The sequence below is a fragment of the Ctenopharyngodon idella genome, chromosome 18 (genome assembly GCF_019924925.1).
Source record: "Ctenopharyngodon idella isolate HZGC_01 chromosome 18, HZGC01, whole genome shotgun sequence".
Classification (NCBI taxonomy): domain Eukaryota; kingdom Metazoa; phylum Chordata; class Actinopteri; order Cypriniformes; family Xenocyprididae; genus Ctenopharyngodon; species Ctenopharyngodon idella.
In genome coordinates, this window is record NC_067237.1 from 34,172,888 (window position 1) to 34,198,113 (window position 25,226).

The 25,226-nt window shown below is 37.3% G+C and overlaps 2 protein-coding genes across 2 annotated transcripts; both read right to left on the minus strand.

The window, feature by feature from the left end:
• Nucleotides 1-6,704: 6,704 nt before the first annotated feature.
• On the minus strand, nt 6,705-10,835 carry LOC127499603 (extracellular calcium-sensing receptor-like). Its single transcript, XM_051869994.1, has 5 exons — nt 10,584-10,835; nt 9,603-10,172; nt 8,280-8,390; nt 7,864-7,987; nt 6,705-7,615 (listed from the first exon to the last, which is right to left on the minus strand). The coding sequence occupies exons 1-5, from the start codon at nt 10,833-10,835 to the stop codon at nt 6,705-6,707; spliced, it is 1,968 nt and encodes a 655-aa protein (XP_051725954.1).
• Nucleotides 10,836-11,953: 1,118 nt separating this feature from the next.
• LOC127500320 (extracellular calcium-sensing receptor-like) lies at nt 11,954-14,942 on the minus strand. The gene is made up of 4 exons (XM_051871423.1): nt 14,391-14,942; nt 13,150-13,377; nt 12,928-13,051; nt 11,954-12,852 (listed from the first exon to the last, which is right to left on the minus strand). Exons 1-4 carry the CDS (start codon nt 14,640-14,642, stop codon nt 11,954-11,956), a joined length of 1,503 nt encoding a protein of 500 aa, XP_051727383.1. The 5' UTR covers nt 14,643-14,942.
• Between the last annotated feature and the right edge of the window lie 10,284 nt (nt 14,943-25,226).

The window sequence follows — 25,226 nt, forward strand, 5'->3', positions numbered from 1 at the left end:
CATTTAATGAAATGCAATCGCAAGTGTCTTAACTGTGAGTGTAAATGATATTAGGAAAAATTAAATATCAAAATGACCATTTTGCTACAATTTTTTGCTTGAACATGTTCAACATATAATCATTTCCATAATACATTTTAATTTTAATTTTGCAACTTTAAAAGTGTTAAAATATATGTTTAAATTATATGTTAAAACTAGTAAATAGCAAATGTAAATTATATTATTGAATAATTTTGCTTCAAACATTGCACATATGGTATGGAAAATGTAAATTTAATTACAGAAATGTATTGCCATTTTGCATATTACATTTCAAATTGAATATTGCTACCCATATGCTTCCATATTTATTATCATTTTTTTTTCTAAATTTATTTATTTATTTTTTTTTTATTAACATTAGGTTATGTTTATGTTGGAATAGCCCACTACATTTTTTCACAAATGAAAATGAATGGAAAATTTGCTCCAATCTATTCTCCTTCTTTCACCAAATTGAAGGATGCAATCTAGGCCTCAGATAAGGCTTCTGTACCTTTTCTGTGAGCTATGAATCTGTCCCAATATCAGGTTTACCAATGCAATACCAATGCAAATCTTCCTATATATACTAATCATTGTTAACATGTATTCATTACTGCAGTGAGCTCATTGTTTCGGCCTTAAATTAATACATTGTTTAAATTAATAGATTGCTAGCTAACTGCGTGATTTGTATATGTATATTTCTGAAATTACATAACTTGATATCTCTGATAACAGATCACTCCGAATTGTAATGTTGACATGCATTTTCTGCTTTGAAACGATATGTATTGTGAAAAGCGCTATACAAATAAATGTGAATTGAATTGAATTTTCCTTCATAATCATTACAGTTGTCACCCTGCCCACACTTCAAGGACTAATCACCTGCACCTGGCTTTCAATCAGCACACAATCAAGGACTGCTCACCCTGCACATCATGCTCACTCATTCATTTACTGTCTGGTTAGGATGTCTGACACATAATGTCAGATGTGTTAAGATTCAGAGTCTATGTTATTGCTAAGATTCAGAGTACTTTACATGACAACAATGTACTTTTCTTTGCCTTTTTTCGCGTATAGACGACAATGTTGTCGAAATGATCCCCGTTCACACGGATGCACAAAAACAGCTAAAAACGCTGTATTATCCATGGCAGGCCTGTAGTTGGTGATGTCACTTCGTAAAGAAACACTATGCGCCTATAGACTGAGCATGTAATACGCATGACGTCACAGTTTTCGCAAATTCACTTTTTTTGTAGTTTACAAGGAGGCGATAACGGTATCGTTTTTAAAAAAATACTTGCACTTTGAAAATTTTTCTCGAACGTTTGCATTTTCAGGCCCCCAAAACCCAGTTGTCATGTAAATGAATGGCCAAAACGCATAAAAAGTTTTCAGTTTTTAGTTGAAAAAAATAAAATAAAAAAATAATAATAATAATGACTTTATTCAACAATATCTTCTCTTCTGTATGTATGTATGTATGTATATATTTATTAATTTATTTATTACATTTGATAAGGGCATTTAAAGACAATCATAAGTATCCTCATTTTGGGAATGGATAGATAATTATTATTATTATTATTATTATTATTTTTAATTATTATTATTATTTTAATAACATATTAAATCACCCCATCATGAAAAGTAATAATTGGCATCGCCACTTTCTCCATTGGTCATATTTATATTATAAAATGAATTAATTATATTAAAAAAACAAAAAAAACAAACAAAAAAAAAAAACATGTTTTTAATACAACAACTGAGAAAGTGACAGAAAATCGGAAAATATAAAAATTATTTTGCTATTGGAGCAAATGGAAATACAAAAATTTGCTTTTGTCTCCCTTACATCACTATAGAAGTTTACTCAACTTTAACGATTTACACTTCTGAGAACCCCGGAAATGTGAAAAGGGTCTATCAAGCTCTTCAGGATCGATTGAAAATACACCGGCAGGTGTATTGAAGCAGGTTGGAAATAGACTTTTGCAGGACAGTGGGTCTCAAGTAGCAGGGTTGAAGACCACTGTTCTATATTATTTTTTTATTCATTTGATGAATTGGACTGTCTTTATTGTCTGACTTATGTTATTCCCTTATAAAACTGTCTATTGAATAGTACAAGAAACATATTACAGTTGTTAATATTAACTTACAGGAAATAATATGTCATATACACCTTGGGTCCAAGTTTGTAAAATGCAGAACTTTTTTTTTTCTTCACCTGTGTAGTTCCAAAATGCACGGCAATGTACAAGTATTGCTTCATTTTTAATAACACTCCTATGAAAAGCATGACATCAGTTGTTTAGAATGGCTTCTTTGAACAATTGTTGAGCACTTAACTTTGACACTCAAATTTAAACATTTAAATCTCAGAAATGAGCAAATGTTCATTTTTATTTTCATGTAAGTATAAACTTTTGTCTTCATATACATTTGTATTTGCATTCGACCTTCAACCAGGCCAGCTTTAACTTAATAATGCTCTGAGCGATATTCTTGTTGTCAAACCCATAATTGCATGGATGTTCAACACTGAGTAACAGGCAATAGTAAATGGCAGGTTACATACAAGAAAAGTCAGAATAAAGCTGAGCACCAAGTGATAAAAACTAAGACAGAAACCAACTGCAGAGGGTACATCACATTCTAGGATAATCTTTTCTTGGTAACAGTTCATACTCAGGTTAAATAAATATAACTGTACTGAAAACCAAAACACAAAGACAAGGGTCTGTGTCATAGTAAATGCAGGAACACTGAGTCTATGTGGCAATCGCCCAAACCATTTCATAACATTACTGCCTGGAATTGTAGCCTTGAAGGCCATTAACACCACTATTGTTTTCCCCAGAGCACAGGAGATACAGAGGACAAACGTGACCCCAAACGCTGTGTGGTGAAGTTTGCAGGAACAAACAGTTAATTGCCCAGTAAGTGGACTCAAAGAGCACCATGAGATTGTGAAAAGCAGCACAAAACTTAGATTTGAGTTCCTGACTCTGTGGGTAAAAACATATCTTTGTGTACAGCTCATATATGTCACAACTGCAGTCTGACCAATTAAAAACAGAGAAACTGTGATTAGCAGAACTCTCATAATCCACTGGTGAAACAAGCCTCTGCTGAGCAGTTGAGTGCAGATCTGCCATTGTAGTGGACTGATTTCTACAAGTACAAATGCAATAAAAAAAGCACATCAAGTTGGTTATAATGCTATATCAGATTAAATATGTGCTCTCTAAACAAAGTAACAGCTCATACACAAATCAAAAAGACACAATTAGAGTTCACCTTTATGCTTCCACATGTCTGTGCAGGTGAGCAAATTTGATCTGAAACAGCTTTTAACCATTTGGTTAAACTCTCTCTGTTTCTCCAGTAAACATCTCCAAATGAACTGCCAATAAAGATAAAACAATATTGATTTAGAAGTGCAATTATTTCCTAATCTTTAATCTATATTCTTATTCTTATTCTTATTGTTATTATTTTAGATTAAATGTAGGGACAACATTCATGGGACAGAAATCTGTACCTGGTATAGTTCAGCACAGCACAGATTGTAAGTGCAGCTTTCACAATTTCCTCTCATGAGGGAGATTATGTTCAAAGATCTGTGGAGTGACACTACAAGCTTGCAACGCATTATAGTACGCACACAGATCAAGGCAGGCATGGTCCAGTGATCTGTCTGCCTCAGAATGGAATCAATGAGAGCTTTCACTGCTGGCTCTGACAGTTTCACATCAGGAAAGAACATACGGAACCTCTGCGCATGGAATTCATTTGATTCATTGAAGTTAGCTGACATAAACCAGGCCCCAGTTATAATGCACAGTTTATCTGTTATATCCACCTGGTTCTCTGCAGCCATAAAAATGTGAACTTTGAAGCACACACAGTTCATTTCTCTTGTGTGATTTTTGACATTCAGTTCACACATTATGTGAAGAGCAATTGTCCAGGCACTGCCTGAAAATTTTCCATTTTTCAGATAAAAACTGTTCATAGAATGTAAAACCAGGATATACACATGGCTGTAGTTTAAACACGTGCTTGAAGACTGATTGAAAGCCTAGACAAAAAAGAAGAAAAATAAATAAATAGAAATAAATAAATAAAATTACATGTACTTTTTTTTTTTTTTTTCTTATTGCTTCACTTGCATTTACTCTAGTAATCTGTGTTTACAATGCTCACCTTATGTAAGCCCAGGTTGATCTGTTTGGGCTCCAGGCTGTGCTGCTCACCCAGGACCTGCTTATTTAGGATTTCACAAAGGCAGAGTATCGGGCATCTTGAAATAATAATCTGCACTGTGAACGCCTCCGTTTTTTCCACAGAAAAGATCAACAAGTGTGCAGACTGATATTTCTCTACAAGGCAGCTGAAATAAGAAAAATGGAAGATCTTAGACTGCCTCTAGAAGCAAACACACATTTTATTTAATCAAGGCACAATGGAATAACAATCACATTTTGTGTCATCTATTCTATTCTATTCTATTTTATTATAAATCACTTCTTAACCTCGTCATCATACAAATTTATACAACAGTATTAAAATGTGTTTTTCTAATAATGAATGTACAAACCTAATACATTTTTCACAGTGACAGCAAAAAATGAGTAGGCTAAGTTTAAATAAAAACATGCATTAATAAATTAACTTGATTCAAATCATACCCACCCTTCACATGTTATTGGTACATGTCTTGTATTAAATGTCAAGGTTCTGCTAACTTTGACAGCTCTGTCCTCTGAATGTTCACTTTTATCATTCTGTCTCTCAGCATCTCCTAGGCTAAGTGATGTACAGCAAGGGTTCAGTGCTCTAGTCAGAAGAGCAAGTAGAACCACAGTGGCTCCTCTCATCTCAGAGGCTGGGCTGGTATAGAGTTCCTGTTCAGGGTAGGGTCCTAGCTTTATACACTCATAAGTGACAAAGGAGGAAGGTACCCTTGGTACCACAAGGGCCAATACTCAGAGGTAAATGTTGCAGTGCACAAACACTTTTTCAGAAAATATTTGGTTTTATTTAAGCAACAATAACTACTGAAAAATATGTGAAATCTTACATTTATTTTTGTTGCATCTTCAGATAGCACTACATGTTACAATTTAATACATTTGATAATTGATTCATTAATATTATTCAAAATAAAATTACAAAAATATGTAACACAAAACAAAACATTTAAATTTGAATTATGGAGTTTAAAGACCTTAACTGGTACATTTAATTTCACACCACTGATGTATGTGGTAAGGGACATTTTATACATTGATGTTGATGTTTGATGGCCCACTTTAGACATTCTACTATCTGAAGTAACTTTGAAACTACATGTCAACTAACTCTCATTAGAGTATTAGTAGACTATAGTAGACTGTTAGGTTAGGGTTAGGTGTAAGGGTTAGGGTTAGTATGTAGTTGCAAAGTGACATAGTCAGTAGAATGTCTTTTGTGGGACTAATACTCTAATGATAGTTAGGTGACATGTAGTTGCAAAATTACTTATGAGTAGAATGTTTAAAGTGGACCACTAAAATAAAGTGTTACCTCTGTTTCAAACAAAAACATTTGAAACAATGTGTTTGAGCTGGCAGGTAGCACACTTGCTCTGACATTGCACAGTGGTGCTTATGTCCAGGTAACCCAAGGTGAAATGTTGTTTAACTCATTCCATGATTTACCACTGGGTATTAAATATTTGCTGTAATAAAAAAGAGAAAGGGAGAGAGAGATACTGCAGAGCAGAATGAGATCGACATGTTAATAGACACGTTAACTGGACAAGCCTACTCATCCAAAAGTGGCAAACGCAAAACTTATATCTGTCATGTCTTATTTTAATTAAAAAAGTGATTAGAAATTAAAATATTAATAGATTTTTCTCGTGGTCTGATGAAGAGTTGTGTGGCTCAAAATATTATCTATTTATTTATCTGGTCGAGCACCTACCTTTTTTTTTCTTTTTTGGCCAAATTATGTGCATTCATTTTGTTTGTTGAACCCCTTCCCATATTTTGTCCCACCTCCCCAAACCTAAACTTGATTAAGAAATTTGAAAATAAGACTGTACACCCTTATATAATTAGCCTAAAAACAAAAATTATGCTTAGAAAATGATTACTGGTCTTTTATATGTTTTAGGTCTTCAAGTGGAATGGAGGCATGCAGGAGATGCATAGTTGGTATACATTTTATTTGGTAAAGAGTAGTAAGAAATATAAGCATTACTGAATTACAGTATACATTAATTGAGAAGCTGACATGACGTTGTTACCAGTTTACAGTGGCAGTGTGGTAATCATTGAATGCAAGTTTTTATTAGTAATAATAATAATAATAATAATAATAATAACACTACCCATACTATTCTCATATTCACCCATAAACATCCAATAAAGACAGAGACTTAAAATATGAGAAATACAAGAGAGAATGAAGTTCATCAAGTCTTACATTAGTACTCCTACACCCTTTTTTTCCACTAGAGGGAGACCATATCTGTGGCATTCACTTGGATGACTGAAAGGGTTCAGGTCTTCACTGATCCATTTGATGTCTGATGTGACATTGGCAGTTTTTGTATTTTTCATATATTCATCAATTCTTGTAATTAAGCTAAATGTGCTCTCTCTTTATGATCAGGTTAATGTGACATTTTTCTTAATAAATGCTTTTTTTGTGTTTGCATCTGGTCTTAACAGGATGACATAACATTTTGGAATGAAAATACAGATCAGTAAACTATAACTGGAAGCTAAAATGGCAAATATCTCCACAGCTACTGTTAACTTTCCAGGTGTGCTCAGGTAAGCTGGGATAAAGGCAATCCAGACAGAACAGAAAATGAGCATACTGAATGTGATGAACTTGGCTTCATTGAAGTTATCAGGGAGCTTTCGAGCTAGAAAAGCCAAAATGAAGCACAAGACAGCCAATAGGCCAATATATGCCAGAACAGCCCAGAAACCGACAGCTGAGCCTAATCTGCATTCTAGGATGATTTTTTCTCTGTAGTAGTTCATGTTCATATATGGGAAAGGTGGTGATAATGTTAACCAAAGGATGCAGATAAGGACCTGTACAAGAGTAAAGCTAACAACACTGATTCTTTGTTGAAGAGGCCCAAACCATTTCATAACATTACTTCCTGGAAGTGTAGCCCTGAAAGCCATTAACACCACTATTGTTTTGCCCAGAACACAGGAAATACAGAGTACAAAAGTGATGCCAAATGCTGTGTGACGCAACATACAGGACCACTCAGTGGGTCGACCAATGAAAGTAAGTGAACAGAGGAAACACAGAGTCAATGAGAAGAGCAGAAGGAAGCTCAACTCTGAGTTGTTGGCTTTTACTATTGGTGTGTCTCTATGGTGAAAGAAAACTACAAATATGAACATAGTTAGAAATGCCCCAAGTAACCCAAACATCATCAAAATGATACCCATGATTTCGGTGAATGACAGGAATTCCACTGTCTTTATGATACACTCATCACCTCTGCTATTGGACCAGTATCCAAAAGGGCACTTCACACAGTCAGATGCATCTGGTGTGGATGAAAATGGAAGTGTAATAGTAATGAGCCTGCTATTTCAATGAAGTCTCTCCTAGCCTATATCTGATCATATACTACTCCTTTAGAAATAGACTTTTTAGTGTTTTTATATAACGTTTTAATGGCAGTGTATATCATTTAGATCATGATCATTTAGATTAAAATAACTGTAAAACTTTTCTGTTTGATCCTCTTTTGATGAACTGCAAGTGTTAAAAGAGCAATTAAACAAGCATTACCTGTTGTGTTGCTAATCTCTCCTGAAGGGCATGGAATACAGTCAAAACAACAGATGGGTCTTCCTTGCTGCACTGCTTTCCTAGTTCCTAGGGGACAACTCTCACTACACACAGATACGGGCACCTGCCACACATCAGGGAAAAGCTACTTGAACAACAATAGAAAAATAATATGCCATGTGACATGTTTGCACATGTTTACACATGTTTGATCTGAGCCGTTACAATGCATCACTGCATCTCATGTGCCTTGGGTATTTAGTTAACATTGGAAAGTTAATTTGAAAAGAGACACTTACAGTCTTCAGACCTCCTCCCCAGATGATGTTGACATTGTTCATAGTAAACTGTTGCCCACGAGGCTGAGTTGCATCATAGTAGCCAATTGTGGCTACCTCCATTGTGCCTTTTGTGACCTTTCGTAAGTTTACCAGTTCATATCTTGCAGGGGAGTTTCCTTCACTATCAAAAAACAGTGTTTCTCCCCTATTCATGCTGAAATTTACGGTTTGCAGATAATGTACAACCTGTAATGGCAGAATTTATTTATTTATTTATTTGCATCTCATTTTGGATTCAGGATAACCTTTTAGCAATACGGAAACCTGAAATTGTAAAGCGTATCATTTTAAAACTATATTTTAGTAACATCATATGGTGAAAAAATCTGTAACACTTTAAAATAATGGTCCGTCATTAATAAGTAACTATGTAGGAAGTAATGTAGGACTAATGAGTAGTACTACATTAACACTTAAGCTACTACTATTAACTAATATAGAAACAAGCTAAATACGCTTAATAACTAACTTAACTATATTAATAACTAACTGACAAATTATAAAGAACATTATCGTGTGTCTGAATCATAATTTTTACTCTGAATATAGTCATAAAATGCATCACTAGTTACTCAAGTGTTACTTAGTCACTATACAGTAACTACTAGTGATCTGAACCATTATTTTAAATTGAAAAAGATCTTTTTTTCACTTTAAAATAATGGTCCATATATCGAGTAGTTCATAGAGTAATTAGTGATACATTTTATGAACAGATTAAGAGTAAAAAAAAAAAACATCTCAGACACGTTAATGTTGTGATTAGTAATTAATTACTAATTCTTTATAATTTGTCAGTTACATATTAGTTCTTAATGATGCCAGTCTCATTCAGTAATTATTGATTACCTAATAAGGAACTATCTTAGTCCTAAATTTGATATTACTTACTGATTAGTTAAGCTTGTTTCTATATTAGTTAATAGTAGTAGCTGAAGTGCATTTGTAGTACTACTGAAATGTAGTACTACTCATTTGTCTTGCATTACTTCCTGCATAGTTACTTATTAATGACGGACCATTATTCTAAAGTGTTACCAAAAAATCTTGTTTAATAGTAAATTGTTAATTTGTCCTTTGTTTAAATCACACAATTTACTTGGATCTTTACATATATTATAGTTAGATTTTAAGATTTCAACATTTTAGAAGATATTTCACCTGCCAGGGTTGTATTGTTGTTGGTTGTGCACAGGTGCCATTAGTAAATTGGAGTTTTTGTTGCTTACATGACAATAGATTGTGCAGTGCATGAGCAATTGCATACACAGCAGTGTAGACATTATTGGTGAATCTCAGATCAGACACATCAGTAAAAGGATGTTTGACATATTTTAAGTGCTCTGAGCCGTTGCATGCCTTTAGCTTTGAATTTGGGCTCAATGAACACTGAAAAACATTTTCCCAGAATTCTTTGAGAAACATGCTTTTAGGAAATTGGGAGGGGTTGATGTCCTGTAGAAAAGGGCCTAGTCCAGGTATTTGAGCATTGCGTACACTGAATCCTATAGATCCAATCAGCAAACTGTGGCCTTGGCTATCTGCAAGAGAGTCATCTGTGATCCAGGCATCACTTCCGATCCACTGCAGTCCTGTGATATTTTGCATGTATAGCTCATCTACCAGTATCTTGATCTCTCTGTGCGACATGAAAGCCATTATTACCTTAGATGAGGAGGTTCTGATAATGTCTACAATATTTGTTAAAGAAGTTTTTGATCCTGTGCTCTCAAAAGCCTCTGAGTATTCAATACAGACTCCCTCTTCTTGAGCAGCCTTAATAAATGTGGCAATGCCAGTTTTACCATAATCATTGTCATTGCTTAAGGCTCCCACCCATGTCCAGCCAAAATGTTTCACAAGCTGGGCCAGTGCTCTGCTCTGGTAGTAATCACTTGGAATAGTTCTGAAGAAAGAAGGAAACTCTTTTCTGTTGCTCAGGCAAGCACAGGTAGCAAAATGACTGATCTGCATGAACACAAATGTGAAACAGCATGAATGAAACTGGGTGAATTTCATTCTTCAGTGCCCCTATTTTTTTTATTTTTTTATTTTTTTTTCTGCATGTCAACAGATTATAGGTTATGAAAATGAAAAATACTTCATCTTTATAATATATATATCTTTTGGATTATAATATTTAAATAAATACAAAATAATTTTAAGAACATATATATATATATATATATATATATATATATATATATATATATATATATATATATATATATATGTTCTCTCTCTCTAAAGGAGAAAAAAAAAAAAAATATATATATATATATATATGTGTGTGTGTGTGTGTGTGTTCTTAAAATTATTTTGTATTTATTTAAATATTATAATCCAAAAGCTGTATATAATGGAATGACATCTTACCACGGGTATGTGGAATCGGCCAGTTATTCTGGCAAACCCAATGGTTGGAGTGGATCCTGAATGACCTATTATAGCCTGCACAGTATCGGCCTTGGTGCAGTTTATTTCATCAGTGACATCATCTTGTCCATTGGACAGTGAAAGTGCAGACTGAAGAATATTAGAGAATCCACAGGCATTAAAGATTTCATAACCCAGAGTGTGGTTTGGGAGTATATTTGGGTTTTTATTTATTTCTTCTATTGTGAAGATCATAGTGCAAGCAAATTTAAACTCCCTGTAATTGATGCTAAAGATATATATATATATATATATATATATATATATATATATATATATTTAGTTAAAGAGAAAAGAAAGTAGGACAGACAAGTAAGTACCACTTCTGCAAAGCAAAAAGATAAAACAATACATTATGTAATTCCACAAATTACAATACACTTAATACAACAATTTGCATTTAAAACATACTTACTCCTTGCACTTTGGTTGAGGAGGTAATCGATTAAATTTTGGAATAACCCCAGTATAGCCTGTGTAAAATGTGAAGATTCCACCAATCTTTAGTGCTCCATCTTTGACGAACTCAGGCATCTGTGCTTTACCCTGTCGCTTACAAACAGTCTGTTCTGCCCTGATCAACACTGACTTGAGCAGTAGTAGCTCTAGAATCAACATTGTGTGTCGGATGCTTTCAAACATTCGGTGACCAAACACATTCACCCTTTTTATAGACCAAGCTTTTGTTTACACCCTTAACAGATGATGTACTATAACTGCCATACATCATATTATTTGGATATTTACATCATATAAATAAATTTCTTTGAAAATTCATTGGGCATTATATAATAATTTTGTTTTTAATGAAATTAATGCAATATTTTGTTCTATGAAGAAATTCATAGAACACAAAACTTTTTCAGAGATAATATGAAATGTCTTTATTCATTTTAAAGCACTCATAAAACATATTTTATATATTACTAAATCTATTTATACTATATAAAATCAAACATTATTTACAGTATGTTGAATATACAGTATATTGGAGTAAATGATTCTCTCAAACATTATTTGTTGCATGGTACAGAGATTGGACATATATTTAATAATTAGTACATGACTTCATAATATTGGCAATTTGAAAGTTGGTGTCACATCAGGAATAAATTCTAAAATAAACACTTTTAGATGATTGTTTTGATGAGGTGACATTTGTAGTGAAGGTAAGCTAACATTCATAATTATTTTAGTTTAGCGTTTCCAATATATATTTCACTGTTTATTTATTCAGTAAAATATATAATATTCTGGATGAATAATACAGATCATTCCCATGTTTGTGAATTTTTTTTATTTATTTATTTATTTTATGATTTACCCATCATGTGTTTCTTTGTGTTTTGTTCTGGCTTGAGTAAAATAATGTAACATTTTGGAGCAAATATGCAAAACAGCAAACCAAAACTTGAAGCTAAAATAGCAAATATCTCCACAGCTACAGTAAATTTTCCAGGAGAACTGACATAAGCTGGGATAAATGTGAGCCAGACAGCACAGAATATGAGCATGCTGAATGTGATGAATTTGGCTTCATTGAAGTTATCTGGCAATTTTCGAGCCAGAAAAGCCAGAATGAAGCACAAGACAGCCAGTAGGCCAATATAACCCAGAACAGCCCAGAAACCAAAATCTGAACCTAAATTGCATTCTAGAATTATTCTCTCTTGATAATAATTCATGTTCATATATGGGAAAGGAGGGGATATTGTTAACCAAAGCACACAAATTATAATCTGTAATAGAGTGAATGTAATGACACTGAGTCTTTGCTGCAAGGGTCCAAACCATCTCATGACATTGCTTCCTGGAATTGTAGCCCTGAAGGCCATTAACACCACTATTGTTTTGCCTAGAACACAGGAGATACAGAGAACAAAAGTTATCCCAAATGCTGTGTGACGCAACATACAGGACCACTCGGTAGGCCGACCAATGAAAGTAAGTGAACAGAGAAAACAGAGAGTCAATGAAAAGAGCAGCAGGAAACTCAGCTCTGAGTTATTGGCTTTTACTATGGGGGTGTCCTTGTGTACAAAGAAAACTACAGCAATACATAATGTAAAAGAAACGCCCAGTAAAGAAAACACTACTAGAATAATTCCCATCACATCTTCAAATGATAAGAATTCCACAAGTTTTGGGACACATGCATCTCTCCATTTGTTCGACCAAAATTCAGCAGGGCACTTGAGACACATCACTGAATCTAAGAAAAATATAAAAATGATTTTAGTTTGTACACTACTGCTTGTTGTTGTGCATTTGTAATCTTGTACCATACCTGTCTCATTACTTATTTCTCCTTCTGCACACTGAATACAGTCATAACAGCAGACAGGTTTTCCTTTTTTCACAGCCTTCCTAGTGCCCATGGGACAGCTCTCACTGCACACAGACACAGGTACCTGTAAAACACGACAATGTGTACCACAACAAAACTTGCTTCTTGTTTATAGCAATGCAAGATGTACTTCAAATCTATAGGCCTGCTTACAAAAATTACCTGGTGTTGATTTTTGGCCCACACTATGCTGATGTTGTTAAATGAAAGCTGAAATCCTGGTTGTAAAGAGGCATCATAGAAACCCACTTTAACAAACTCTGTTGTTCCATCCTCCCCCTGCTGCCAGTTCAAGAGATCATACCTTGCTGCCGGATCTCCATTTTTATCAAAGAACACCTTTTCACCGGTTTCTATGTAGAAACTCACTTCTCTCAGGGCATTAAGTACCTGTAAAAGCAAGCAAACAAACAAACAAACAAAAAATTACTTGAGTGAATAAATGAGTGCAACTGACATGACTGTTTCCATGCAACTCATGCTACCTGCCATGTATTGTTGACTTTCTCCAGGCATTTGCTTTGGTTTGTGTCTAATTTTGAACAACTGATTATGCTATTCATAGCATGAGCAACAGCATACACAGCCTTGTAAACATTATTAGCAATTTGTAATTCTGTAACATCTGTGTACTGGTTCTGCACATTGTCCAAACTTTCATTGCCTGTGCACATGCTTCTACTTCCCACAGTTTGTTGTGAGGGAAGTTTACAATCGAATACTGTTTCCCACAACTCTTTATACAGATCTATGCCAGAAGACGGGTTAAGTTTAGTCAAAAATTCCTTTAAACCTCTTATTTCAGCTTTTGGGATGGCAAAGCCCATGGACCCTCTAAGAATTTGTTGCCATTTACCAGAAGCAATGTTCATATCAGAGATCCATGATTCACTACCAATCCACTGTAGACCAGTAATATTCTGTTGAGCTATTTCCCCTAGAAGAACTTCCATGTCTGAGTAGGATACAAAGGCAACAATCACTTTAGAGCTTGATTTCTTTACAATGTCCACGATTCTCAAAATTTCCTCCCTGGGATCAGTCCTGAAGAATGCTTCTGAAAATTCCACACAGACTCCAAATTCTGTGGCTGCTTTGATAAAAGTGTTCATGCCATTGTTTCCATAATCATTATCACTGCAAAGAGCCCCCACCCAGGTCCAGCCGAAATACTTGACCAGTCTGGCCAGTGCTCGGCTTTGGTAATAATCACTGGGAATAGTCCTGAAGAAGGAGGGGTGTTTCTTTCTGTCACTAAGGCAAGCGCATGTTGCAAAATGACTAATCTGCAGGATTAGTGAAAAATGAGTTAGCTAGTCTAGCTAGTCTTTTTTTTTTTTTTTTTTTTACATTATTACAGTATTTTTGTCAGAAATGTTTTGTTAAAGATTTAAAGAACTTACCACAGGTAAATGCAGAGGTCCAACTGTGGAAGAGGTGGCAATAGTTGGAGTAGAGGAGGTTTCTGCAATGATAGCTTGGACTGTGTTAGGTCTTTGACAGGACAACTGAGAGGCATTTTCACCATTAACTAATGACAGAGATGCTCTGAGAGCCATTTCTATAGAGCCACATGAATCATAGATTTTGTAACCCAAACTGACACCAGGAAGAATATCAGCTCTGTTGTTGATTTCCTCAATGGCAAATACCATTGTCTGTGCATTTTGAAATTCTCTGAGGCTCAAACTACAGAAAGAAAATAAATCAAATAATTAAATAAATGACAATGAAAATGCATTAGGTTAAGACAGGTATATGTCTATAAATACCTATACAAGCACACAGGTGTAGGTATATAAATACAAATACAAGCACACAAGACAGGTATCCTATCAGTCATTCACTCATTGTTCTTTTTTTTTAACATCTGTCAAAATGTGTCCTTATCCACTCACCTCTTGCATTTTGGCTGCTCTGGTTTTGATGTGAATGTGGGCATCATTTCCTCCCAGCTGTTGTGGAAGGAAAAGATGCCCCCAATTGTCACATCCCCATCTTTTCTAAGCTGAGGAATGTCAGGAGTCCCCCATAACTTGCATGGAGGGTCAGCTGCTCTCACTAGTGTGAACAGAAGCCATGTGTGTAAGAACCCCATTCTAAACCCTTAACAGGCAGCTAAACCTCTGGCTTTGTCTTATATAACAGCTGTTGGGTCTCCATCCACTGAATACCATGTTGTGGGTGTTGCTTACTGAATTGCATATTTTCTGGATATAATTTATTTTAGCCAATGAGAAAACAATTGCTTAAACATGTAAAAAGGTTACAGTATATTTTCATACAAACAAATAAAATGGAGCTCATCTTCTCTACAGTAATGGCCTTAAATCTATTGTAAGAATTGTGAAACGTGGTTTACAGTTTTGTAGTCATCATAAAATGTAGCCTTATCCTAATCATAAACAAAGTCATACTAATAAAATCACACTTAACAAGCAGCAAACATCAGATTTATATGGGCAGAAGTGTAATACAAAAATGTGTAAACCAATCAAATTTCTTAGTAGTAGTTCTTAACTTTTAAGTTTTTGATCTTTTGTAAAATAATAATAATAATAATGATAATAAAGAAAAATAATAATCAGTTTATGGTATAATATTTTTGCAAATTCAGTATTGCAAGAATAAAAAACTCAATGGGCCTATACAACTTAGTACAATGTGCTGTACTGTTTGCTGTTTACTATGACGCAATGTGCTCAACCTGACTTACGCTTACAGTGTAATGATCAGAATTGGACTGGAAATGGTATTGGCTTCTATGTTTAACATTTCTTTTCTGATAAATTATTTGATTGCAATGCCACAACTATTGACAAGGTGGATTCAACATGAATTTAACACATGACATGGTAAACTCACGTAACGCCAAGGTAGAATAATACAGTTTAAAATGCTTATTGGCACATAATGTATTCTGTTTCCATAGCCTAATATTTACAATATAATAATAATAGTAATAATAATAATCCAGCCTGCTTCACACTGTATCCAGGGTTGGATCAACTATTTCAGCAAATGGGCACATGCCTAATGGCACAACGTCCTTTGTGATTATGATGTGTCTCTAGTATTTATATGTTGTTGGGTTGCCATATAAAATAAACTTTGCATTAAAGTATAATAGTAGTAGTAGTAGTAATAACAGTAATTTGGGCAAATTGCACAAGGCTGGTCATGTGAGTGCAACATTGGCAGCCTCCATCAGGGGGCGACCTGCTCTATGTAAAATTAAAAGCTTGTTTCTCAAATGCAGGGATCTTCAACGTTTTTCAGGGCAAGGATCCCTTAGGTGATAGAGACATGGAGCAGGGACCCCTGATACAAAATGTGTCAGACAGAGCTACAAATGAAGCATATAGCTTTCAATATTAATAGAAACCAACCATAGTATGATATTACATTAAGACAGTAGATTATTCACGTTATTGTTGTTGCACATGCATCATTGTCTGTTTGTTTGTTTTTTTCATTGTTAAAATTGACATATATGCATCATAAGCATACATGTTGTGATAAAAGTCACAATTCATTAGTTGTTCACAGCTGTTGTAAATAATTTTAATGAATTTTCAGTCATAAATTTTAATTTTGCTAGTTGGATGGGAAATTAAACATTTACTAGCTTCAAGTTTTCTAAAACATTTTAATTTTACTGTGTGATGGACAATTAAGAATCAAATAACTTAAATTTGTAACGGTTCTCTAGTAAAGTGCAGATGTAATGTATAAGCAACGGCTCCACCATAACAAAAATGGCCAGTGAGACTTTTAAGAATATTTACAAGTCATTACTTTTACAAATAATTAGAATGGAATATGAAAAATACACTGATACAAATATTTTTCTATTAAAGACATTCATTTTAATATTTTTCCATTACAGTTTTTTACAGACGCTAGGACACATTTCTCAATACTTAGGTCACTTTTGCAAAACTCTTCACACAGTGAGCACAACAGAAGTCTATGTGGGCTAAACTGAGGATCAATTATCATTGCTTTGGCACAAAATGCATTCAATGACTACATCTCAAATTTCATGAATTCTTTTCTCACTCAGACACAACAACTGCCAAAACTCTTTGTACGTTCAGGCCAATTTGCACATGCTTACATACTGTTTTCAAAACTGTTAAACTTAAGTTCAAAACAATAACATAATACAAAACTGAATAAGACAGAAATTTGCTACATTTCTACAGTAATATAGTTATGAAATACAAACCCGATTTCAAAAAAGTTGGGACACTGTACAAATTGTGAATAAAAAAGGAATGCAATGATGTGGAAGTTTCAAATTTCAATATTTTATTCAGAATACAACATAGATGACATATCAAATGTTTAAACTGAGAAAATGTATCATTTTAAGGGAAAAATAAGTTGATTTTAAATTTCATGGCATCAACACATCTCAAAAAAGTTGGGACAAGGCCATGTTTACCACTGTGTGACATCCCCTCTTCTTTTTATAACAGTCTGCAAACATCTGGGGACTGAGTAGACAAGTTGCTCAAGTTTAGGAATAGGAATGTTGTCTATTCTTGTCTAATACAGGCTTCTAGTTGCTCAACTGTCTTAGGTCTTCTTTGTTGCATCTTCCTCTTTATGATGCACCAAATGTTTTCTATGGGTGAAAGATCTGGACTGCAGCCTGGCCATTTCAGTACCTGGATCCTTCTTCTACGCAGCCATGATGTTGAAATTGATGCAGTATGTGGTCTGGCATTGTCATGTTGGAAAATGCAAGGTCTTCCCTGAAAGAGACGACGTCTGGATGGGAGCATATGTTGTTCTAAAACTTGGATATACCTTTCAGTATTGTTGGTGCCTTTCCAGATGTGTAAGCTGCCCATGCCACACGCACTCATGCAACCCCATACCATCAGAGATGCAGGCTTCTGAACTGAGCGCTGATAACAACTTGGGTTGTCCTTGTCCTCTTTAGTCCGGATGACATGGCGTCCCAGTTTTCCAAAAAGAACTTCACATTTTGATTCGTCTGACCACAGAACAGTTTTCCACTTTGCCACAGTCCATTTTAAATGAGCCTTGGCCCAGAGAAAACGGCTGCGCTTCTGGATCATGTTTAGATATGGCTTCTTATTTGACCTATAGAGTTTTAGCCGGCAACGGCGAATGGCACGGTGGATTGTGTTCACCGACAATGTTTTCTGGAAGTATTCCTGAGCCCATGTTGTGATTTCCATTACAGTAGCATTCCTGTATGTGATGCAGTGCCGTCTAAGGGCCCGAAGATCACGGGCATCCAGTATGGTTTTCTGGCCTTGACCCTTACGCACAGAGATTGTTCCAGATTCTCTGAATCTTTGGATGATATTATGCACTGTAGATGATGATAACTTCAAACTCTTTGCAATTTTTCTCTGAGAAGCTCCTTTCTGATATTGCTCCACTATTTTTCGCCGCAGCATTGGGGGAATTGGTGATCCTCTGCCCATCTTGACTTCTGAGAGACACTGCCACTCTGAGAGGCTCTTTTTATACCCAATCATGTTGCCAATTGACCTAATAAGTTGCAAATTGGTCCTCCAGCTGTTCCTTATATGTACATTTACCTTTTCCGGCCTCTTATTGCTACCTGTCCCAACTTTTTTGGAATGTGTAGCTCTCATGAAATCCAAAATGAGCCAATATTTGGCATGACATTTCAAAATGTCTCACTTTCAACATTTGATATGTTATCTATATTCTATTGTGAATAAAATATAAGTTTATGAGATTTGTAAATTATTGCATTCCTTTTTTATTCACAATTTGTACAGTGTCCCGACTTTTTTGGAATCGGGTTTGTATATTCTGAATCTAGAAAATCAAATACTATCAAAACAATTAGATGAAACTGAACACCTACACAAGCCTTAGTCTTTCAATTTCATTACCATCAATTCAAAAGGGGAAACTTAGGAATAATTTTGTTCTGTAATGTAAACTGCAGTGAATTATAAGCAGTAGAGAGTGTCATTCTTGTTTTGTAAAGAAATTTAAAAAAAGAAAACATTGTATAATGCTAACTGATGTTAGTGTTTTTAGGTCGATGTTTTATGAGTGACAAAGTGTGTTTGCTCAGTGAAAACCTTTGCTAGTGTTCTGGAAGAATGAGTTGATTTGAGACATGTATGAAGTGTTTTGGTAGATTTGGTGCATTTTGAATGTGAAGTTAACCTCTGTGCCAAGATGAAAGTTGGTTAGGAGAACTGTGTGAAGAGTTTTGAAAAAGTGACCTAAGTATTGAGAAATGTGTCCTAGCGATTGTACAAAACTGTAAAATACGCAAAACCACTAGCACAGTGTTATATATTTTGATGACCTGTGTGCTTACATTATCCCAAATGTTTACAACAATATTTAAATACAGAGAAATCAACCATTTTAATCTATGTAATGTCCCTCCTCATAATATTGCCTGTCAATGACATCATATACGCATTACCCTTGATTTCCAGACGCTTTAATATATTGTTTTTTATTTGACAGGTGAGCAACTTTGAATACCTTCATCGACAGAAAACATCTCGGGTTACGACTGTAACCCTGGTTCCCTGAGAACAGGGAGCGAGACGCTACTGGGGAACGCCTCTGCGTTAGGGTGGCCCTTATTGGGGGGTAATTTTGGGGGGGGGAGATGTTAACCTCTCACCCCCTCGTTTGTTTCTCCACTAGAAGTAAGTAATGTATGGAAAATTCCATCCAGATAATTTGTCATTTAGGGTATGCTCAAAGAATGCATCTTTTTATCAACAGGTACTTGATATCTGATTGGTGATATTAGCGAAGGTTTCATTCACTGATAAACTTTTGACTGTTTCGGATATCAGATGGCCACTTTGTGTAACCAGGATGAAGTATACTTGCTTGAAAGCAAGAAGGAGTCTTTATCACCAGTTTTCCATGGGGGCAGTCATGGCCTAATGGTTAGCGAGTTTGACGGGTAACCCAAAAGTTGCTGGTTGAATTTCCGGCAGGAAATAACTGAGGTGCCCTTGAACTTGGATGGGTTAAATACAGAGGACAAATTCCGACAATGGATTACCATACTTGGCCTTCACATATCACTTTCCCCTTTGCCAATTTTCTTCGAGTATATCTGCACTGAATGGGAAAAAAAGGGTATAGTGAGGCATGAAGCATCAGTGCAGACCATGAAGGAGGTCCAAGACTTTTGGGACAAGGCCCGCTTTCCTATAAGGCCTTTTCAGCATGCTGTGAAGAAGTTTGAAGACCTTGTAAGAAAATGGGAGACCTTGAAGAAGAACATGGGGCGAAGGAGTGAAACACACCAGAAAAACAAAGAAGAATGTCGAATCGTCATAAATATCTAGATCAGATCTCAATTTTGTTCTAAGTTCACTTTCGTCTTCAAGAACTTATATGTCGATATGTTGGACTGTCATCATGATCTAGATCAAATCGCAATTTTTCAAAGATCAGTTCTCATCAGCAGCATTGCAATTTAACATTTTAAGACTAACAACACTGTTCCGTGTTCTCGTTTTTAACCTAATTCACCATTTATTAATGGTCTTGTACAATTATTAATTACGTGCTGTTATGGTCATTAAGACAGAATTTCAATTTTGTCGAACACACCCTAAACATACTCTAATCTCAGATGATTTTTTTTCTTTTTTTTTTTTTGAGCAGAAGATTTCGAAAGTCCAAAAATAAGGGCCACCCTACTTAGTGTTACTGAAACGACTGTCAAATCACAGCAATCGTATTGGCCGGCGACAACCTATGACATGCTACTAGTGCCACCAGGAAGCATATAAGGGGTGTCTAGAGAACATGTCATCCACTTATCATCTGAAGGGACTGTGCAGGCAGCCCGGAGGCATGGCAAGGAAACGCAGTGTCTCATTCCTTGTTCTCAGGGTTCCAGGGTTACAGTCGTAACCTGAGGCGTTCCCTTTTGAAAGGGAACTCGCACTGCATCCTGAGATGCTACTGGGGAACAAAATACCCACGCTGCCATGCTGAGGGGAGTGCATGCCAAGAAATGGCTGTGACTAAACACACATAACGGCAGTTTCAACAGTAATGCCAAAACAAAACCACTCACCCCTTCTGGTCACACACTAGGCTGTCAGTGACAGTACTCCCTATGGCCACTGCCCGAGCTGTCACGCTTCAATCAGGAAGTACCTTTGTAGTAACCAAAAGACTTGTCAAAAGGCAGCTGAAAGACTTGGTACCAGCATCTTCACTGGGAAGGAATTCCTTTAAGGAAGTATGGCCAAGGGGCCAAAAGGAGTCCTGGCCAGTCACTTTTTAGGGAGAAATTGTGTCAACCCCTAGAGCCACCAGGGAGGCTGACCAGGTCTAAGCCAACAACCTGTCTGTTTCCTAAACAGAGTCTCTTACATTATTAACCTTAGGAGAGGTAACCAAATGAGAGGGACTTCAGAAGAGGCAGTAACCAGCTCACACTGGACAAAGAGACGGGAATCCTGGGAAGCAGGACTCAGCATAGGGCTTTCCAAACACTTACAAATGAGGGGAGTTACTCCGCTCGACCATGGACCTATAGAGTGCTTCTTTTTCAAAGCACTATGAAGACTGGGTACTCCACATACATCCAGCTCCATTAGCAGCTAATCTATCAAAAGGGTTCACCAGAATCTCTCGACTTTTTAGACCAAGCTCAGGGAGCGAAGCTCTCTATAGGATGATCCTCTCAACGAGGGAGTACCTACAGCTCTATAATGCTGATCTACCAGGCAGGTCTCACAAGAGACCTTCGACCTTCTGACCAGACTCAGGGAGCGAGGTGCTCTACAGAACAACCCTCCAACACAAGGGGAGTACTACCTATCAACCAAGCTCTGGGGCTAGAATCAGGGAGGCTCTCGTGGAGCCTGAAATGTGAACTCAATATGTGTACTCTGGGGAGCCAGGACACTCAAACTAGCTAGAAGTGCTAGGAATTTAGCTCGATCAGAGGATCACCATCAAGGTCAGCCTGCTTTAGGGGGGACAACTACTTGGAAACAAGTCTAACAGAGATAGCCACCAGGGGTGTGCAGGCTTCGAATACTTAAACCACATTGCCACACAAGCAATGCACTTAGCATATCACTTTATACCCCTAAACAAGGGAAGTACAGATCTCATGCAACCAGACTGTCGAGGAGGCCTCTATATAGGGCCTACTGCTCCAGAATAACATGGGCATGGGCTCAGGGCTAATGTTTGAGCTCTAAGGGAGCGTACTCAAAAACCGTGCAGAATAGGAGGGAGTACTTAGTCGGCTTAACCTGAGCATCATTGGTGTTAGACACAAGGGGCTTCAGAGCTCTGGGAGCAAAGCACTCTTAGAGGACCCTGAACAAGGGGAGTTAAATATCAACTTGACCTTAGACAAATGTAGGATTATCCAACGAACTATTGGCGAGCCATAAAAAATTAACCCATAGTGCTAAATTGCTGAAGGAGACTGCTCTCCCATTGCTGCTTAATCTCAAACCAGGGTGTGTGTGAACAGAGCTGATCAATAAAGGAGACCTTCCTTTGTTCCACAAACCTTAAGAACAAATGGCTAATTAACACCTTAGTGACCTCAGTGCGTAAATCCTCAACCTTATCCGGAAACGGAGGCTTGCAGAGATGTCCCAAAGCCCGAATAACCAGAACTCTAGAGAGTGGACAAGTGCTTTTGACTCTCTAAATGAGAGGAAGCCTAACAACGCTCAAGGGACAACCACAGGGGAGGCTTTCTGAGATAGCCTGCAACGCTATTTGTCTGTGCCTAGCTCATCATATCACTTTTTACTCTAGTAACAATAGGAGTCCAGCTCAACCTAAGGAGATTGAGGAGGCTACAGGGCTTGTAACTCATATTATTAGCCTAATGCAGAAGGCTCAGGGGAAAGACCCTGGCCCTGGTCCAAGTCTTTCAGCAAATCAGCCTGGTATGCTTGAAGCACTGCCATGGTGTGCAGTGAAGCCCCAGCCTGACCTGCTGCCACGTATGCCCTGTCATTCAAGTGCGAGGTGATTTTAAGCGGCTTTGTATGCAGGGCTGGAGCTTTAAGGGTAGATGCCCCTCCACCTGCGAAATAGTTCACAAACTTCTCATCGATGGGAGGCATCGCCACATGTCCATGCTCGCACATCCCCTTGACATTTGCATAGTTTACATGGCTATGTCAGTGAATGTGGGCTGAATATGGATTCTTCCATGCCTTGGAAGAATCCATATTGGAAGGCTCATGGTAGCTCATGGTAGCTGGAGGGTTATGGCCAGAAAAAAAAAAAAAACGTTTGTCTAATCTCCCACAAGCAGTTTCTTCCCAAACGTGCTCCCGCGACAGTTTAAACCTGTCTGAAGCACGTTCCATAATGCCTAACAGCTCATCATAAGCGGGGCAGGGTGGCCGCCTTCTTCAACCCTCAATAGCCATCTGTTTCATGTTAGCTCACAGTGCATTAACAAATGTTAACAAGATTTTAATAATTCATTAGTAAATTTTGAAATGAACAAATATTAATAAATGCTGTATGAGTGCAGTTCATTATTAGTTCATATTAACTAATGTAGTTAACTAATGTTAACTAATGAACCTTATTGTAGCAAAAGCAGATAACTCTAACAGTTATTTTTGGCACTCCACATTTCATGTTTCAGAGTTAAACAAAACCATTTTTGCTTTGTAATTTAAAACACACACACACGTGTGCATACGCACACTCACTCACTAACCGATGGGCACACACACACACACACACACACAGTGAGAAGCACACACGCATGCACGCACGCACACACACACACACACACACATACAAATGCAAAAGGACAAACAAGGTTTCAGGGTAACACTTTAGAATACTGATCCTTCATTCATGAATAACTACGCAGGAACAAATGAGTAATGTATTATTAACACTCTAGTAACTACTATTAACTAACAAGAAACTCTGATTAATGAATTAGTAAGTAATTGTCAGACACAGACGGGAACAAGAGGGTAAGTCAACAACAGGTAGTTTATTAGAACAGAGGCACGAACACAGGATAGGCACTGGCAGGTAAGTAGCAGTTATGAGCACGTTGATAAAGTCACTTAGCTGAGGAGTTAACACAGTTCTCTTTTGCAGGTGTGGATTGGACGAAGGAGCACAGGACACTGATGAAGGGTAAGGTGTCCAAGTAAGTGAAAACAAGACCAGACACTGAAGTGCAGGGAGTGTGAGTCTATATAGTGCTGGTGTGATGAGGTGCAGGTGCAGATGATCAGTATTCCGATGATTGTGAACGAGTGGGCGGAGCATGGAGATCCGGTGACGATGTGTTGTTATTAGTCGCTGGAACTGACTCCGTGACAGTACCCCATCCTCCACGGGCGGCTCCTGATGACCAGATGGGGCGACAACGACGGGGTCTACCTCGACCCCGAGGAGCAGGACGGTCTGGATGGTCGGTATGGAACTGGGTTAGGAGTGAGGGGTCGAAGATGTCGTGACGGTTGACCCAGGAACGTTCCTCTGGGCCGTAGTCCTCCCAGTCGACGAGATATTCCAGCATTGGACCCCATCATCGAGAGTCGAGAATCGCCCACACCTCAGCGGTGTTAGAAGGAGGAGGTACCGCATCGTCACCAGGATCTGTGGAGGGAGGAGACAAGGGTTCAGTGTGAGGCTTTAAAAGTGAGACATGAAATGAAGGTGAGATGTGATACTGAGGAGGTAAATTTAGCCGGTAGGTTACTTCATTGAGCTTCCTCTGGATGGTGAATGGACCTATGTACCGGGGACTCAGCTTGCGGCAAGGCAGTCGGAGACGGATGCCCCGCGTCGAGAGCCACACCTTCTGGCCAGGTTGGTATTGTGGAGTAGGGCCTCTTCTGGCATCTGCTTGCCACTTGTGTCTCCGAACTGCCTGCTGGAGGTGTACATGAGCCGAGTCCCACACTCTCTTGCTCTGCTGGAACCAGTGGTTGACAGCTGGAACCTCGGAGGGCTCACCCGACCAGGGGAAGAGAGGAGGTTGGAAACCCAGGACGCACTGAAACGGGGTGAGCCCTGTGGTGGTCTGCCGGAGGAAATTCTGGGCATACTCCGCCCAGGGTAGGAACTGGCTCCAGCTGTCCTGGTTCCGGTGGCAATACAACTGCAGGTACCTCCCGATCTCCTGAATCTTCCGCTCAGTCTGGCCGTTGGTCTGTGGATGCTATCCAGAGAACAGGCTGACAGACACTCCTAGGAGCTTG